At 39.9% G+C, this 17,346-nt stretch overlaps 1 protein-coding gene across 3 annotated transcripts in view; it reads right to left on the bottom strand.

Annotated features, from left to right (window-relative positions):
• ADAMTS2 (ADAM metallopeptidase with thrombospondin type 1 motif 2) overlaps nucleotides 1–17,346 on the bottom strand; it is a 535,678-nt gene that overhangs the window by 24,635 nt on the left and 493,697 nt on the right. For all 3 annotated transcript variants that reach the window (XM_007473888.3, XM_056811480.1, XM_056811479.1), the window contains 4 exons: nucleotides 15,987–16,110; nucleotides 13,913–13,993; nucleotides 2,881–3,044; nucleotides 343–499 (listed from right to left, as the gene is read on the bottom strand). In XM_007473888.3, coding sequence (XP_007473950.1) covers nucleotides 343–499; nucleotides 2,881–3,044; nucleotides 13,913–13,993; nucleotides 15,987–16,110 — 526 coding nt within the window. The remainder of the gene's footprint in view (nucleotides 1–342; nucleotides 500–2,880; nucleotides 3,045–13,912; nucleotides 13,994–15,986; nucleotides 16,111–17,346) is intronic.

Genomic DNA, 17,346 nt, shown 5'->3' with positions numbered 1-17,346 from the left:
GTTCAAGTCTGACCTCAGACACTTCCCAGCTGTGTGACTCTAGTCAAGTCACTTGACCCCCATTGCCTAGCCCTTATCACTCTTCTGCCTTGGAGCCAATGCACAGTATTGACTCCAAGACAGAAGGTAAGGATTTAAATAAATAAAGTATAGCATTTATGGTACCTATTATTCACATCACTCATGTTGGCCTGCCATGTTCCTTTTTTATTGTTGCTGAAATATTTTGTATGTGTCTCCCCCATGACACTGAATGTTTCTGGGGCACAAGGGCCAGGTCTTCTCCTTCGCTTGCTTCCCTTATTGCCAAACACCCTTTCTGAATTAGGCTAAAGCACTTACCTCCTCCGCAGGGCTTGGAACACTGAGTCCATTTCTTCAGGGCCCACTCATGGCTCACAGAATCTTCTACAACATTGTTATTGTCAACATTCAGGGAATCTTCATGGATCATGTACTTGTAGGTCAAAGAGATCTTGGCATTGCCATGAGGAATGACCTAGGCATATGGATAGATACCACAAAAGCTGAAGAAACATCTTCACAAGGCATGTCCCTGCTATCCTCTAGGGGACTGACTCGCCCTCTCTTCCAGGATTTGAAGAAAAGGACTAGAAAGCTTAGACCCTTAAAATAAGACTTTTTCTCCTTTCAGGATGTGTTGGTGCTGAGGATAAACACCTTTTAGCTGGTGGTCATTTGGGATGCCTGGTCTAAGGAGGGAAGAATTCAAATTCTAGCTCCTTTCTTTCAAGGGTTATTCTATGGCTCCTTTCACTTATTTCTCAAGGACTTTTAGTAAGTATAGGTACATATTCCCAGATGCTGCTTTGGAGAAATGTGCAATGTTCCCATTTATATTTTAGTTGATGGAAAAGCAGCAGGAAGAGGGCAAGACTCCTAGTACCACATAGGAAGGATTGTTTTTTAATGTACAAAAGTCTGCCTTCCCCTGAATTTGGGGTCTGGTCCTAAGCTGAGAAAGGGATCTGGTCCTGATTTGTTGGTCAATTGGCATACAGTGCTTAATAAATAGAAATTCTTAGAAGTTTGAACATTTGTTTCCTTAGATGTTTTCTCTTTTACCAGTCACAGCAAAGACACACAGACTATTGCCAGGCCCACCCTCAAAACCTTTCTAGCCTGGAACTTTCCTGGAATAGCTTTTGAAAACCCAAGGTGACTACTATATGCCAGGCCCTGAGAATACAAAGACAAAATTTAAACAACCTTAGCCTTAGAGGTCCTTATACTGTGATGGGAGAAACAATATGTAAATAAATAGGAAAATATTATATGCAGAATGGAAGGAGGGTAACCTCAGAAGGGAAGGCACGTGCAGCTGGGGATGGGGGCCTGGGCAAGGCCTCCTGCAGAAGGCAGCACTTGAGCTGGGAATTGAAAGAAGCCAGGGATGCTAAGGGTTCATGGCCATTCCATCATCCAGAAACAGCAGAGGACTTTAGTGGAGAGCAATTCATGTGACAGCTAAAATACCAAAAGGTCTTCAGTCCTGTGTAGTCCCCTTTTGCTTCTGCCACATCTCTTTTTCTGGGAACCCTTAGGCTTCCTAGAATACTAGAAGTTCTAAAATATCCAAATGAGTTCTGTTTATTATTGAGGTCAAGAGTCATCTATAAGTTATACATGGAATATGATGAGATTTAGTAGAGATAATTTCCATCCCAATGAAATCATAGATACTTGATAAACTGGTGAAGTTTTACTGTGCCCATTGGCATCAGACCCACCAAAATGTAGGTTTTTGGTACACATATGACTACTGTGGGGAGTGGTGTGGAGCCTGTTAACAGATACAGACCTTGACCCCTAAAGGAGGGTAAGGAACATCAGTACAGGAGAAAGCAAGCTACTCAGGAAGCCTTCTCACCTAAGATGCTGGGTAAGAATTTGCCAGAATATGTTTCACCATTTTGCCACATAGCCACTTGGAAATGGCTGCCATTTCTTTTTCCCATCCTTCCCACTCCTCAGGAAGGTAATAAATCATGAGACTCAGAGCTGAAAGAAACCTCAGAGATCATCCAGTTCAACCACCTCCCTTTATAGTTGTGGAGAGGAAGGTTCAGAGAGGCTTAGTAAATATAGAGAGTAAATAGCAGAACTGGGATTTGAACTGCTGTATCCTGATTCTAAATGGCATGCTCTTCTTACCATATCACCCTGTGACATAACCAACAGAACCTAAACTTTAGGTGACTTCAGGTTCCCCAGGGGTGGAAGAAGTTTGGCAGGCATTCAGTTAATATGGAGAAACTTAAAAACCACTGCTCAAGGGAAAGGCCCTGGGAAAAAGAAACTATAGGACAATAATGAGATAATTCCAGAAAGGTTCAGAACTCTGGGGTATACTCGAACTCCAGAGAAAGTCTAGAATTCCGAATGTCCACCCAGGGGCTATCCAAATTCATATGTGAGGATGCTTTCATTTCCAGGAATCTCTTTCTAAGAGTGTCTAGCTATGGTCTTGACAGCATTGCCTCTTATCCCATCTCCAATGCTGTCCTTGCATTTATCTCATATATACTTCTGCATATATATGCAAGTTATCTCCCCTAATAGAATGAAATAGAAGGTAAGTGTCGGGGCTATCTTATTTTTGTCTTTGCATCTTCAGCCCCAAGCACAACATCTGGTACATAATAGGTTCTCAATAAATTCTTGTTCATTGATTTTCTGACACATAGCCTTTGTCTATAGGAGTTCCTATAAGATATTACTATTTAGTTATAGCCAATAGAAATTAAAGGATTAAAAGATTAAAATAAAAGATGCCTTTGAAACAAATGCCTTGGAGATTCTAGGGTTTCCTCAGAGAGCTCCAGAGGTTCTCAGATCCCCATTTTCCTTCAAACTCACCAGTACTGTAATGGCGCCATAGAGAGGACCCATTGTCTGGACAGTTTCTCGGTCATCATCATTCCGATACTCCCATTCCACACCCATGTCAATGAAGAGCTTGGAATCAGGAACCAAGTTTTCCTCATACAAAACAAACTTCCCCGTCTCTTGGCTCTTGATGGCTGAGGATCCCAAAGAGAAGCCCACCCCCCAAACCCCACAACCAAAGTTAGGGTTCAGTCAATATGGGAGGTGGGAAAGCAATGAGTCATAGTAAAGGGCTTTATTTCTGCCAGGGAAGTCAGAATAGAACCAGGCTGTCACCCTGTGCTCAGAGGCTCTAAGTCCATTGTTCAAATTATTTTACTGATTGAGTAATCTAAGGCAACTGGCCAGGTTTCCCAGCTTATCCACATGTGGACATCCCTTCTGCAAGCAAGGGCTTCTTTAAAAAATTATTTATTATTCTTATTTTTAATTTAGTTGTATCCACTCATCATTAATTTTGTTGCATCACTGGCTAAAGGTCCCATTGTAGAGATCATGCATGGAGCTAGAAATGACCTTTGAAACAATCTTGTCCAATCCCCCTCATTATTTTAATGAGGAAATTGAGGCCCAGGACTTGCTCATGGTCAAACAGTAGATATATCTGGGTTTTGGACATAATTTCTATAACTGCAAAGATAATTTCTCCCCCTATAATACCAAACTGAATATTTCAAGAAACCCAATCAGATCTGCTATCTTGCACCTCAAATGGACTGAAAGAAATCATTAGTGGCTGTCCCAGCATGCCAAAGGCTAAAGAATATCCTTCCAGTGATCTGAGAGAACAAAGGCTTCCTGTTTAATGCTACCTCAACATCCATGAAGCAAGGCTTATCCCTTGGCAGAGGGGCAGGGTAGCAGGACAGCAACAACCTTCCTGCTCCTATGCTCCTAGATCTGTATTCCAACAGACTAAATCTAACTAAACAGTTAGGTGGCTCAGTGAATACAGTGCTAGGCCTGGAGTCGGAAGACTCATTTTTTTGAGTTCAAACCCAGCCTCAGACACTTATTAGCTGTGCGACCCTGGGCAAGTCACCCAATTCTGTTGGTCCCAGTTTCCTCATTTATAAAATGAGCTGGAGAAGGAAATGGTAAACCAGTATCTTTGCCAAGAAAACCCCCAAGTGGGTCATGAAGAGTCAGACATAACTGAAAAACAAATGAACAATAACAAAATAGAAAAGAGTTGAGGCATTTCAGAGTGGACAGGAGGAGATGTTCCCCTTTGTAGTGCTGTCCACCAGGATACATGCAGAAAATGTATAATGCAAATCACACACCTAGCATGCACATTCCCCTCAGGTTTTACCCAACCAAAGGGTGAAGACCCTTCAATAAGTGCTGGAGAAGCAGTGGAAAGAATATTGGGTTTTGACCTGGGATCAAACTTCCCCTGCTTCCTACTCCCTCTATTACCTAGGACACTGAAACTCTAGGCTCCATTTCCTTTCTCTTCTGTAAAATGAAGGGGTTAGAATGGATGGGCTCTAAGGTCTTTTCTAGTTCTAAATCTCAGGGTCCTCTGCAGGGCCAAGCCTGAATGCCAATAAAACAGCTGTGGTAGGAATGCTAGAATAAGAAACTGTTACCAAGGTAGAAGTCTGAATGATTCAGGGTGGAATCAATGGGTCATTAACTAGCTGTTCACTCTGGCTAAAAATTATCTACGAGAATCTCAATCAACTTCACCACAGTGAAATATAAGAATTTCAATGATGAATGATATGTTTTGATATTAATAAAGAATCAGAGCTAATAAGAGCTGGGATTTAGGGACCTTCTAATCCAATTTAATAAAAAAAAATCATAGATAATCAGAGGGGTTTTAGGAACCTTCTAATCCAACCACTTGATTACAAAAATCACAGTTTCTCTGAATTGGAAGAAACTATTAATTCAACCCATATCTGTATCAGAATTCTCTCTACATCACCGTCAGGAAGTGGTCATTCAGACTTTGCTCAAGGGTGTCCAGTAAGAGGAAACCCCTGTAGTTCTTTCTTCTCCTGGATACTTTTAATTGTTAGGAAGTTTTCCCTTACTTAGCAAGGGAATTCCCTTGCTTTATCTAGTCTAGATTGGCTCTTTTGTTATCTTTTTAGCTAGGTATCACAGTGCCTAGAGCTCTGGGCCTGGAGTCTGAAAGACCTGAGTTTAAATGCATATTCAAACACTTATTAACCCCATGAAAGTCAGTTAACCTTATTTGTCTCAGTTTCCACATGAATGTGAAATGACCCTAAGAAGGAAATGGAAGAACACTCCAGTATTTCTCCCAGAAAACCCCAAAGGTGGTCACTAAGAGTCAGACATGACTAATATAAGGGTGATATTAGAAAACTGTTTTATTAGTTTAGAGATAAGTAAAGTGGCTGGCTTAAGAAATGAATTGGAGTCTGAAGCAGAGCTCAGAGAGTGTGTTAATTTTAAATGTTGATAGTTATAATCATTTTTATATGTCAATTACTCTCTCTGGCAGTTGGCAGAGACACATTCTCAGAGACTCTCTCTCAGGGCTGGAGGAGGCAACATCTTTGCCTCTCTCTGTCTGAAGGAAAGACCTGAAGGAGCTCAGTGTTTTCCTTTCCCAACTTGGGAAACACTATTTACTATGTATTGTGGTTTTTATAGATTGATTTAACTCTGAGAAGACCAAAGAAAAACCTGGTCTTTGGTTTGGACTCTGAATCTTAACAGACTTGATTCTTGTTGAGACTCAACCAGCTAGCCTTTGCTATTTTATAATTTGAAGGCAAAGTTAAGAATTATAGGGATAATAGTGGTAGTTTTTATTTAGATAGTATAAATTTGGGTTAGTCAGATCAGGGAGGGTTAGTGTAGCCTGTGAAACACAGCAGAAGCAGTTCCTTGCAGAATAAGGGAGTTTATTTGGGTGGATTTAGAATCCCTTAGAATTAGAAATCCTTGTTATCCTTATATATTTCAATAAATATTTTATTTTTATAATAAGAGTCTCTTTAGTGTCCTTGTGCCTGGCCCTGAAGGGAAGTTCACATTTGAGCTTCACTTCCTCACTGAAGTTACTTTTGATTACCTCTATCAAAAGTATCTGAACAGTTTTGGACCTGTATTGGCGAGTTTTCTATTTTATAACTCACCATTTATTATTTTTACATTAAATAATAGCATTTATCAGCTTTGCTTGTGCTGCCCTCTGGGGTCTAGCAGAAAGAAGTACAATGTCTCTTAGGCTATTTTGCCATCCCAAGTCTTTTCTTTCCCAAACTAAACCTCCTCAGTTCATTCAACCAATTCTTTATCATCATAGATCTTTATCATCATAAACTGCCCTCTCAGTTTATCCACATGGTCCCCAGAATTAAACATGTTTTTCTAAACATTTCATCAGGGCAGAGTATAAGATGATTATCTCCCCAGTCCTAGATACTCGAAGTCCCTTACTGCAGTCTTTTTTTTTTTAATTAACTTTTTTGGGGCTGCATCATTCCACTGTTGAATATTTGTATGGAACTTGCAATCCACTAAACCTCTTCCTCTTGTGACCAAATAATTTTTAGATATATTGCTGACCATTCTTGTCTTTCTCTCCTTGTACCTGTCAATATATTCTGAACTTAATTGTAAGACTCTAAATGTATTCCTATTATATCTAATCTTATTAGAGCTGTCTCAAGGTTGAGATTTATTAGGATTCTGACTGTTATCCAATATGTTAGCAATTTCTTCCAGCTTTATGCCTTCTGCAAATTTGATAAGCATGACATTTATGCCTTTATCCAAGTCACTGATAGAAATGTAAAACAGCACCGAGACCAAGCACAGATCTCTGGGGCATCTGCTTGAGATCTTCTAAGCTGACATTGAATCATTCACCACAATTATGAGGGTCTATTTATGCTGAATCCACCTAATTGTGATACCACATTTTTCCATCTTTTTGATGAGATCTGCATGAGAGACTTTATCAACTAATTTCCTAAAATCTAATATTTTCACCATTCTCTATTACCAGCCTAATAATCCTACTCCTTCCTCCCCAGTGGAATGAGGTTAGCCTTTTGTGGTCTGTTTTTGAACCCATGAAATCTCTTTGTGATCCCTATCTTTCTTTTCAGATATTTACTAACCCTCCCATTAATAATTCATTTAGAATTTTTACAGGAATCAAATACAAGCTCACTGACTTATTATAAACAGACTCCATTCTTTCCACCTCTTTCTCTCTACCCTGAAAATCACTGATTGGCTCAGTAATCACATTTGCCACTCCTTTTACTATATAAGAATATAATTCAACTGATTCTGATAACTTGAACTCATAAAGTGTAGCTAGGGAGGCCCTTCACTATTATCTCACTGCTTATCTTGGATATTCATTCTATATTGGTTTATGCTTGACCTGTCCTTTCTTATTATGAGTGTTCTCATTGGCAGAGAAAACAGAAGCAAAAGCTAAACTGGACATCCCTGTCTTCTCACCATCTTTAGTAATCACTGCCTGGTCCAGATGAAGTAGTGGTCCTATCCCTTCTTTGAGAACTCTCTTTTCCCAAAAAAGTATAAAAATTCTTTTATAAATTTTAGCTTCCTTCATTACTCAGTAAATTCTGTTTTAGCCCTCTTTTCTCTTAAACCCTTAACTTCTGTCTTCGAATCTGTAAGTTTCAGTTCCAAGGTAGAAGAGTGATAAGGGCTAGGCAATTAGGATTAAGTGACTTGCCCAGGGTTAAACAGGTAGAAAGTGTCTGAGATCAAATTTGAACCCAGGACTTCTCATCTCCTGGCCTGACTATCTACTGAGTTACTTTGATGTCCTGAGTTTTAGCACTCTTTACATTACTATTAAGAAGCATTGCTCCTTTTAAGTATTCATTCTCTATTATTTCCTCTTGCTTCCATCTTTTGTACATATACTGTTAAACAAATCTAAATTGGTTAGCAAGTTCTCTGTGTGACAACACTGGCCTCTTTAGGCAAACCCACCTTTTCTACCTCATCAGTAATACTCTTTCTTTTTATAACCTAAGTTGTCCATAGTGTTTTGCCTGTTGCGCTAGGGGTGATTTGGAATTGATGTAAAGAATGATTTTTCATTGCAAGCTGAGTTGGCATGAGAGGTTTGGAAAAGAGAGACATTCTTTTTCAGTCGTATTTCAAGAGAAGTCTACTCAATTCTAGATTCTCTTTTGGATCAACTTGGTGGAGACAGACTTTGGAAGGCAAACATATAGGAGGAAGCTGGCTCCTCAATATGTCCCTTATTTCTACCTTGCTTCCCTAGAGACTTTGGTTTTCCCAGTGAAAGAGCTCAATCATTCAGTTAATTTCTGGTATATTCTAAATTGTATAACTTTTCTGATTTTTTTTGCTATCTGCTTGGATAAATTGTTTTACTCACTCATAATCCTTTATGATGATGTTTTATACAACTATCATTTTGGGAAAGGAGCCATGTCTACAGCAATAAACTTGGGTTATCCTTTCCCCTTTAGGGAATTGCAACCAGGAAAATATTCCTGGGGCTTCACCTTCTTGTAGTAGGATCTCTTCTTCATGTCTCTGGTTATTCATACTTTGTACATTTTTGTTTAAACATTCGAGGCCACAAGGTTAACTCTAGTTTTTTTTTTAACTTTCTAATTTTATCCTTGAGAAACTTTTATCCTTTTCAAGGATGGTTTTCCAGTAGAATTTTAGTACATGGGATCCTACCTATTTTTTGTCTAAAATTTTTGAAATATGTTTTCCTCAAATCTAGACTGGGTTCATGTCAGACTATAACTTCTTGGCTTTTCTTCTCTCCCAATCAAGCACAGTCACTTCACCTTCAGGGTTCCATCATTTCTACTCTCGATTTTTGTTGCTGCTGAGAATCAGATACAGAATAAATTTTCTCTCTAACAGGTTCATTCCCCTTTTAAAGGATGGATTTATTACTATGAAAAATATGTTACTTTTACCAAAAATAATTGCTCAGCTTTGGACAGTGAGAGAAAGACCTCCAGTAGATTTCAGGATAATTGAAGTTTTCCATCACTATAATATTCCTGTTCTAGGTCTTTGATATATATATATTTCTGTCCAGGTGTTCAGTAGTATACTCCAGTGATAATACCACTTTTGTTTCTTTCTCTATTGATCTTCACTTATATATTTCTCATCTTTGGTTCCTGGATGTTTTTTTTTTCCTTCACAATTCTTAATGTGTAGTATATATGTACTCTCCCATATTTACCTCTCCTGCTCCTTCTGAATAAGATATATCCTTCCAAATTCATAGTCTGGTACCTCATCCCATCAATTCAGGGATAAATACAAAATTAAATTTACCTCCTTATATTAAAATCTCTTGTTTGCTTTTCTGATTATTCATAGCACATGCATTTTTGCATAAACAGCTGAGGCCACAGGTTTTATTGCAGGTTTTTTTCCCTCAGATTTTTCTCAAGTAAATTTAAGAATCTATTCTTCTTACTATGCTGGAAAGATTTTCTGTGACTTTTAGATTTATATTTCATAGGTAGTTTTCTACTTTACCTTGCCTTTTGAATTTTAAATCCTTTGAATTCTATTTGTAAGATTCCATGTAAGTACATTCTTATCAGTCATTGTTAAGTGGGCTCAATCCTTGTCCAAAAGCAGCTCATCATTCCCAAGTTTTACACTGTGGTGCCTGAGGCCACATTTGAACCCAGGACCTCCAGTCTCTAGGAAATCTACTGAGCCCTCTAGCTGCCCTTCTAATCATCTGTTTTGGTAAATCTTGGGAGGCTCTCTGTCAATTCTGGATAAATCTCAGACTTCTATCTTATCAGCCACCTCATGAAGCCTCTACACAAAGTTGTTGGCTACTACCACTCAAGTCTACTGATCTTTCCTGATAAAAGATCACAGTGCCTGGAATGTAGTAGGTGCTCCAAAAATGCCTGACTGATATCTGTAGATTCATAGAGTCATTCCTTGGAGGGAAAACAGTTGTTTCTTCACCAAAGAGCCCAGATCTCTTCTTTTTAGGAAAATCCATAAGTCTGTTGTTTAGTTCCAAGTCCTTTTCCTCTTTTATCCTCTGTGTCCCATTCTTCTTTTCTTTACCCCACAGACACAGGGCAAGAATCTTCCCTGCTTCTTTAAGTCTCTTACTTTGTCATCTTTGTTTTTACATTTAAGAAATACTTCATTTTCACTGATTAAGTGAAAAACAGAAAGACAGTTCTTTTTGGAGAGAGGCTAGCTAGCAGGTTTGATGAGGAATTGTGCTCTTGAAGTGCCTTCAGCTCTGAAATTATTACTCCACTTCTCACCTTTTTTAGTGCCTTGACCAACTCATCCAACTTCCTTCTCTTGCCAAACCTTTATTTATTTATTTATTAAAAAAAAACAAACCCTTACCTTCCATCATAGAATCAATATTGTATATTGGTTCTAAGGCAGAAGAGTGGTAAGGTCTAGTTTAATGGAGTGGGGAAAGGGATGGATTCCCCCACCACTGAGTTCAGAACCAGAGTGTGGTAGAGAAGAAATGGAGCTAAGGTTGGATGGGGTAGGGAAAGAGGATAGATAGTTTCTCCCTTCTTCTTCCTCAATAAACCCACTCTAGCTGTCTTCAGGGTTATTGACTACTTTTCTTCAGAGGCAGGGCTGAAGTAAATCCAGGACAAAACAGCTTCTTATTCCTTGGGGGAGGAAATTTAGTTCTCCTCTCCAAAGCTTCTGGTCCCTCTCCCTGAATATTGTGAACAGGCACTAGATTTATAGAACAGCTATTTATTTGAGGAACACACAAAGGGTAAGTAAGATTGAGGGATAAGATATTGGGAAAGTGGGAGAATAGGAAGTTCCTAAAACCTAACAATTGAACCCCTTCACCCCAAATCCTACAGGGTCAGGCTTTGCCTGCCTGACCCTCTGGGGTCAATTGTGAGAGCTGTCCTGACTTTCTAACTGTCCTAGTTCTGATTTGAAGGTCAAGAACAGCTTTGGAGGGATGGAGAGGACATCTTCTTGAGGTGTATAGCTTTGTATCCAAAGTCTTATCCACTTCTATTGTCTTCCACTCAATTCAGGGGATCTGGATTCCCATAAGGATGACCAGGGCTCAGAGGTGCTTTCAGAGGGGCTTTCCTGAAGGGCTTTCCAAAGAGAAATGAAGTCAACTGCTTGGATCTTCTTAGCTCTTCTCTGTTCTTTCTCTGGAATTCTCTGTTCCTCTTGCCCTTCCCCTGCTTATTTTGTTCCTCTGGCAGCTTGAGTCTAAGTTTCCTCTCTTACACTAGGCAATGGGGTTAAATGACTTGCCCAGGGTCACATAGCTAGGAAGTGCCTGAGGCTAGATTTGAACCTAGCACTTCCCATCTCTAGGCCTGGCTCTCAATCTACTGAGCCACCCAGCTGCCCCCTCTTACTGTAATCTTTAAACCATCTTACTGATACCTCTCCTCTTTCTCCTTTGGTCCTTTTCCTCCTCAAATTCTCTTCTTTCTATTCTACTTAAAAACAAACAAGCAAACAAAAAACAACTATTACCTTCTATTTTAGAATTGAAACTACATGTTGGTTTCAAGGTAGAAGAGGGGTAAGGGCTAGGAAATGGGGGTTAAGTGACTTGCCCAGGGTCACACAGCTAGGAAGTGTCTGAGATCAGATTTGAACCCAGGAGCTCTCATTTCCAGGTCTGGTGCTCATTGAGCCACCCAGCTGCCCCATCTACTCGGCTTATTTTTTTTTAACATTATTTTATTTGGTCATTTCCAAATATTATTCATTGGAAACAAAAATCCTTTTCTTTTCCTTCCCCCCCTCCCCCAACCACCTCTCCCATAGCTGGTGTATGATTCCACTGGGTATCACATGTGTTCTTGACTCAAACCCATTTCCGTGTTGTTGGTATTTGCACTAGAGTGTTCAATTAGAGTCTCTTCTCAGTCATATCCCCTCCAAGTAGTTGCTTTTCCTCGGTGTTTTTACTCCCACAGTTTGTCCTCTGCTTGTGGATAGTGTTTTTCTCCTAGATCCCTGCAGATTGCTCAGGGACATTGCATTGGCACTAATGGACCTTCGATTGTACCACAGTGTATCAGTCTCTGTGTACAATGTTCTCCTGGTTCTGCTCCTTTCGCTCTGCATCACTTCCTGGAGGTTGTACTCGACTTTTTAAGCTAGTGTCTTTTCTCCATTAAGTCCTTCTTTTCCTTTTTAAGTGCTTCTATTTGAATTTTCCTTCAAGTTTATTTATTTTCTAGGCCTGGCTCTCAATGCACAGAGCCATCCAGCTGCCCCCTCCTTCTTCAAGTTTAAATTCCTTTTTTTTTCCTTTTCTCTTTCATTTTCTCCTCGAGTCCTCCCAACTCTCAATCTACCCAAATTCAATCTGGTCTTTTTCACAATTTGTAAACCCTCCCACAGTCTGCCAAATGACTTCACAATTCCTTCTCTTTCCCTCCCTTTAGCTTAAGTCCCTCTCTTGCTCCTTCTCCTATCTAATCTCATGGAGAACACTTTAACAAACATAACCAGAATTTACATACTAAGGAAACTGGGGCCAAAGAAAGTGTAAGTCTTGGCTGAGGTCATACATCAGGCAAGAAATGCAGCTGTGACCAGAAATCCTGATGCTGAGTTCCCTCTTCCCACCCCACCACCCAATGCTGCCTCTCCTCAGGCAGGATCTTAAAGTGGATGGACACCTTTCAGCCTATTGCCTATATATACCCAGGCCATCTTCAGAGACAGTGAAGACAGCCTACCCGTCTTGGATAACCGAGGAGGAAGCCATGTGGACAGTACTAGACATATCACTATGATAAATGTTAGGAGACTGGAAGCATTTCTGCTTCTTTCTAGACATATGATCTCAGGTCAGTCAGTTTATTCTTTTGAGCCTCTGCTGCCAAATTTATAAAATAAGGATAATACCATCTTGTCTTGGACATCTAGCTGGGTTGTTGGGAGAACCAAATGTAATGATGTATGTGAAAATGCTGGCCTGCTGAGATGTACAATGGGTAGAGCACCAAGTCTGGACTCAGGAAAACCTGAGTTCGAATCTGGCCTCAAATACTTATTAGCTATGTGGCCCTGGCCAAGTTACTTAACCTTGTTTGACTTTCCTCACCTGTAAAATGAGCTGGAGAAAGAAATGGCCAACCACTCCAGTATCTTTTCCAAGAAAACCTCAAGTTTGGTCATGAAGAATTGGGCATGATTAAATGACTGAACAACAATAACAGGAATGTGGAAGTGTTTTCTAAATTGTAAACTGTTATACATATATGAGATAAGTTAAATGCAGAATCATAGGACTGAGGTCTGGAATGAATCTTAAACATCATCTGGTCCAACCTCTTCATTTTGTAGATGAATAAATTAAGCCTAGAGGAAATGAAGTGGCTTATCCAAGATCATATAAATAGTCGTGTCCTACATAAGATCTAAACTCAGGTCATCTGCTCCCAAATCCAATTCTCTTTTCACTCTAACATGCTGCTTAGAGCTATCCTGAAGAAGAGTGTAATACCTTGATAAGTAGCAAATTCCCCCTTACTAAGAAGAATTTAAAGGGATGCTAGATGACCACTTGCCAGAGACATCATCTTCTTGGAAACCCTACACCAAAGCATCTGGCTCCCTGATGGTCCCAGAATGTGTCTCATCTCAAAATATCCTCCAGTCTTTTGGGGACTGGCTCACATAGTATCTCAGTATCCTCAGAATCACTGGCCTGGACTCACTAATCCATTTTACAATCTTGGCTCATTTTAAGTCATTCCAAAAGCCCTAACTCTTTAATGGGTTTTGGAGTATAACACCTCTATTTGTATATTATCTACTTAATGGCTCTCTCAGTTCTCCTACTCTCACAAGGAAGGCTTCAAAAACATATTCCATAACCCCTAAGGAGTATTCACAAAGACAAGACCCTCCATCTCAAGTCCAGAGCCCAGTTTTAGGACTTGCACCAATGCCAAACCAGTCCTGCAAAGAGCCTCTGATGTCCAAAGTCATGAGTAACACTCACCCACGTTGTGAGGGGTAGAATCCGTCTCTTGGATGAGCAGGTGTCTTGCCCCAGCTGGGATTTCAAACATCTTGACGTAACCTTCATTTGGATATTGAAAGGGGGAAAAACATAAGTTTATGATGGCTGAGTTATGGCCCAATCCATTCCAGGGACTTGTGATGAGATATGAATAAACAGGAACAAATATGTTGTTAAATATGTTCATACCTCTTCAGAGTTGGAGTTTCACAAGCAGAGCAATAACCAGCTATGGAGCAAAATCTGTGCAAGCATACATGTTTATGTGTGGGCATGCATGTGCATGTGTGTGTGTCTGCTTTTTCTTTTTGTCAGTTGTAGTAAATGAGTCAGAGAAATGGAGTCACTTACCCTAGGTCTTATGCCTCTCAACCCTAGACCACAAGCTATGTGGGAAACTCAGACATTAACTTATAGCCATGATTAGTCAAAAGAGCATTGGTCTTTGAAGCGATCTTCCCTCCTGTCCTACTAGGAGTAAAGCAGCTTGCTAGTTACTGCAGATATCAGGCACTATTTAGAAACAGCTTTTTCCCTTTGAAGGTTCATTAGGAGGCTGGGGAAACAAAGCCTCCTGGGTCTTCACAATTCCAAGGCTGACTCTCTATCCTCTATGCCTCCTCCAAGCCACTACCTTCACACTACCTGATCATGGAGTGCTTGGTCTCTTTGGTCCTCTTGGTAGCTTGGGGCAGGTGTGAACCAAAAAGATGAATTCGAACAAACACCTTATCCCAATACTTTGGACCAGTAAGGAGACCATCAGGACTCCTTTACACTCTAAAAATTTTTTGAGGGCTCCTTTATGTTCTTAAAAATTACTAAAGACACAAACAGCTTTTGTTTACATAGATTGTATCTATCAATATTTACTGCATTAGAAATTAAAAGAGATAAAATTTTGAAATTTTATTCATTAATTTGTTTTTTAAAAAGCACCAACCCATTATATGCTAATATAAATAACATATTAAAATTTTTTTAAAACCTTAACTTCCATCTTAGAATCAATACTGTATACTGGCTCCAAAGGCAGAAGAGTAGTAAGTGTTAAGTGACTGTCCCAGAGTCACACATATAAGAAGTGTCTGAGGTCAGATTTGGACCTCTATTCCTGGCTTTCAATTCATGGAGATACTTAACTGTCCCCCCAATAACAAACTTGTTTTTAAACCCATACCTTTTGTCTTAGAATCAATACTGTGTATTAGTCCCAAGGCAGAAGAGTGGTAAGGGCTAGGCAATGGAGGTTAAGTGACTTGCCCAGGGTCACACAACTGAGAAGTGTCTGAGGTCAGATTTGAACCTAGGACCTCCCTTCTCTGGGCCTGGCTCTCTATCCACTGAGCCACCCAGCTAACCCCTAACAAACTTCTTAATGAAAAATACATTTTCCCAATTAAATATTTAGTGAGAAGAGTGGGATTGTTTTACATATTTTAAAAATATCATTAATGTTTAGAGGCTCTATGATTCTCTCTGATGATGGTGGGATTCTCATGTCTGCTTCTGCATTCAATCTATTGTGATATCTTGCTTTGGTTGAAGTACAGGAAGAAAAATCTGGCCTCAAGAAGATATACAGTTGGAAAAGGGAAGAGTCTTTTAATAGGCAGATAATATCTTAGTATTGGGAAAATCCTTTTGATCTCATAGATACCCTGACAAGGTCCCAGGGGTGCTCAAGACCAGAACTGCTGCCTTAAACGTATCCCATGGTTAACACAGAATCATCAAAGACTCTGAGCAGGAGAGGCAGCATGCCTATTCCTTAGGAACATCATGTGGTAGTATGTACAAGATTTACTAGAAATGGGGAGAGACTGGAGACAAAGAGAGAGGTTGGAATGCTGTTGTAATAGAATTTACCTAAAGGAACAGTAAAGAAAGAAACTATAGAGAAAGACAAAATAGGCAGGACCTGGTGACTGGATGTTGGGGTTAAGGAAGAGGAAAAAGGTTAAGATGATCCACTCTCACACGCAGACATATGAAACCACCAGGTAGTGAGTGATTGAAGTACTAAGGGTCAGGCAGGTGGTACATAACTGACCTTGTTTCTTAGGTAATCTTGAGAATGTCCCTTTGATTACTTTGCAGTGAGAGTTATCTCCTCCACACACACCGCATTTGTCTTCCTGTTTGGTAGAGCCAATCACCCGGTCACAGCCAACTTTCTGTGAGGAAAAAAGAATACTCAGGTTAATGATGACCTCCCCTTCACTCCCCTAAAAGATCCAGATGTGTTATTGCTGCTGCCAAAGCTACCAGCTCCCCATCATGCTGGCAGGCACATACATATCAGGGATTTCAGAAGTCTCTGGAGCATAGTGAAAATCCTTGGAGTCTCCTGACAACCCAAATGAGAATTCTGTCCCTGAAATACCGCAAGAAAAATCAAAAGTTTGCAAATCAAATCCTATTTTGGGTTTCCTTGGGGAGCCTTTTATTTCAGAAAGCACTGAAGTGAATTCATTTTTACAAAATGAATAATTTATCCGGTCTGACTCTATTGACAAGAACACTCTGTCTACAGAGCTGCAATGATAACATTTACCCTCCTCTATAAAAGGGGGGTAATATTACATGGCATTCAGATCTGGGTTGCCCTAGGCCTGGGCTCTCACTACCAGACCAGAGGCACTGTTCTTGGAGCATCAATATGGTTCCCTCCTCTACTGAAGGCACAAGCTTTTTCCTCCATGACATCAATCAACTCTGCCATTAAAGAAAAACCAAAGGTAGGGGTCATTTCTACAGGGATGAGCACAAAGATTCTCATGGAACAACATAGTAGATAATCCATTGGTTTGGAGGCAGGAATATCTGGCTTCAAATCCCACTTTAAGCACTAACTCTGTGAGCCTAGGCAATTCACTTCATCTCTTTGTGCCTTGGTTACTTCATTTATAATATGAGGGTTAGACTCAATGACCTCTAAGGCTTCTTACAGACTTAAATCTTTGATCTTACTACTCATAAACAAACTCTGAGTCAGATTATTTGTTTCTGGGTGTTGTTTTCAACTTCATCTCTGAACAAAGGTATACATATGGATGAATGGGATCATAGATTAATTGATTGATTTTAAAACTCTTACCTTCCATCTTAGAATCAATACTGTGTATTGGTTCCAAGGCAGAAGAGTGGTAAGGGCTAGGCAATGGGGGTCAAGTGATTTGCCCAGGATTACACAGCTAGGAAGTATCTGAGGCCACATTTGAACTCAGGACCTTTTGTTAGACCTGGCTTTCCATCCACTGAACCACCTAAGCTGTCCCAGAAAATAGATATAGAGCTGGAGTGGACCTTAGAAATTATTGAGTTTGACTATTTCACTGATGAAATTGAGGTACAGAGAGTTAAGCATTCAAATTCTCTGACTACTAAGAAGTCATCTAGATGCTTCACCC

This window comes from Monodelphis domestica, chromosome 1, assembly GCF_027887165.1.
Source record: "Monodelphis domestica isolate mMonDom1 chromosome 1, mMonDom1.pri, whole genome shotgun sequence".
NCBI classification, from domain to species: domain Eukaryota; kingdom Metazoa; phylum Chordata; class Mammalia; order Didelphimorphia; family Didelphidae; genus Monodelphis; species Monodelphis domestica.
The sequence above is the reverse complement of the archived record's forward strand: the minus strand, read 5'-3'. Positions and strand labels throughout refer to the sequence as shown.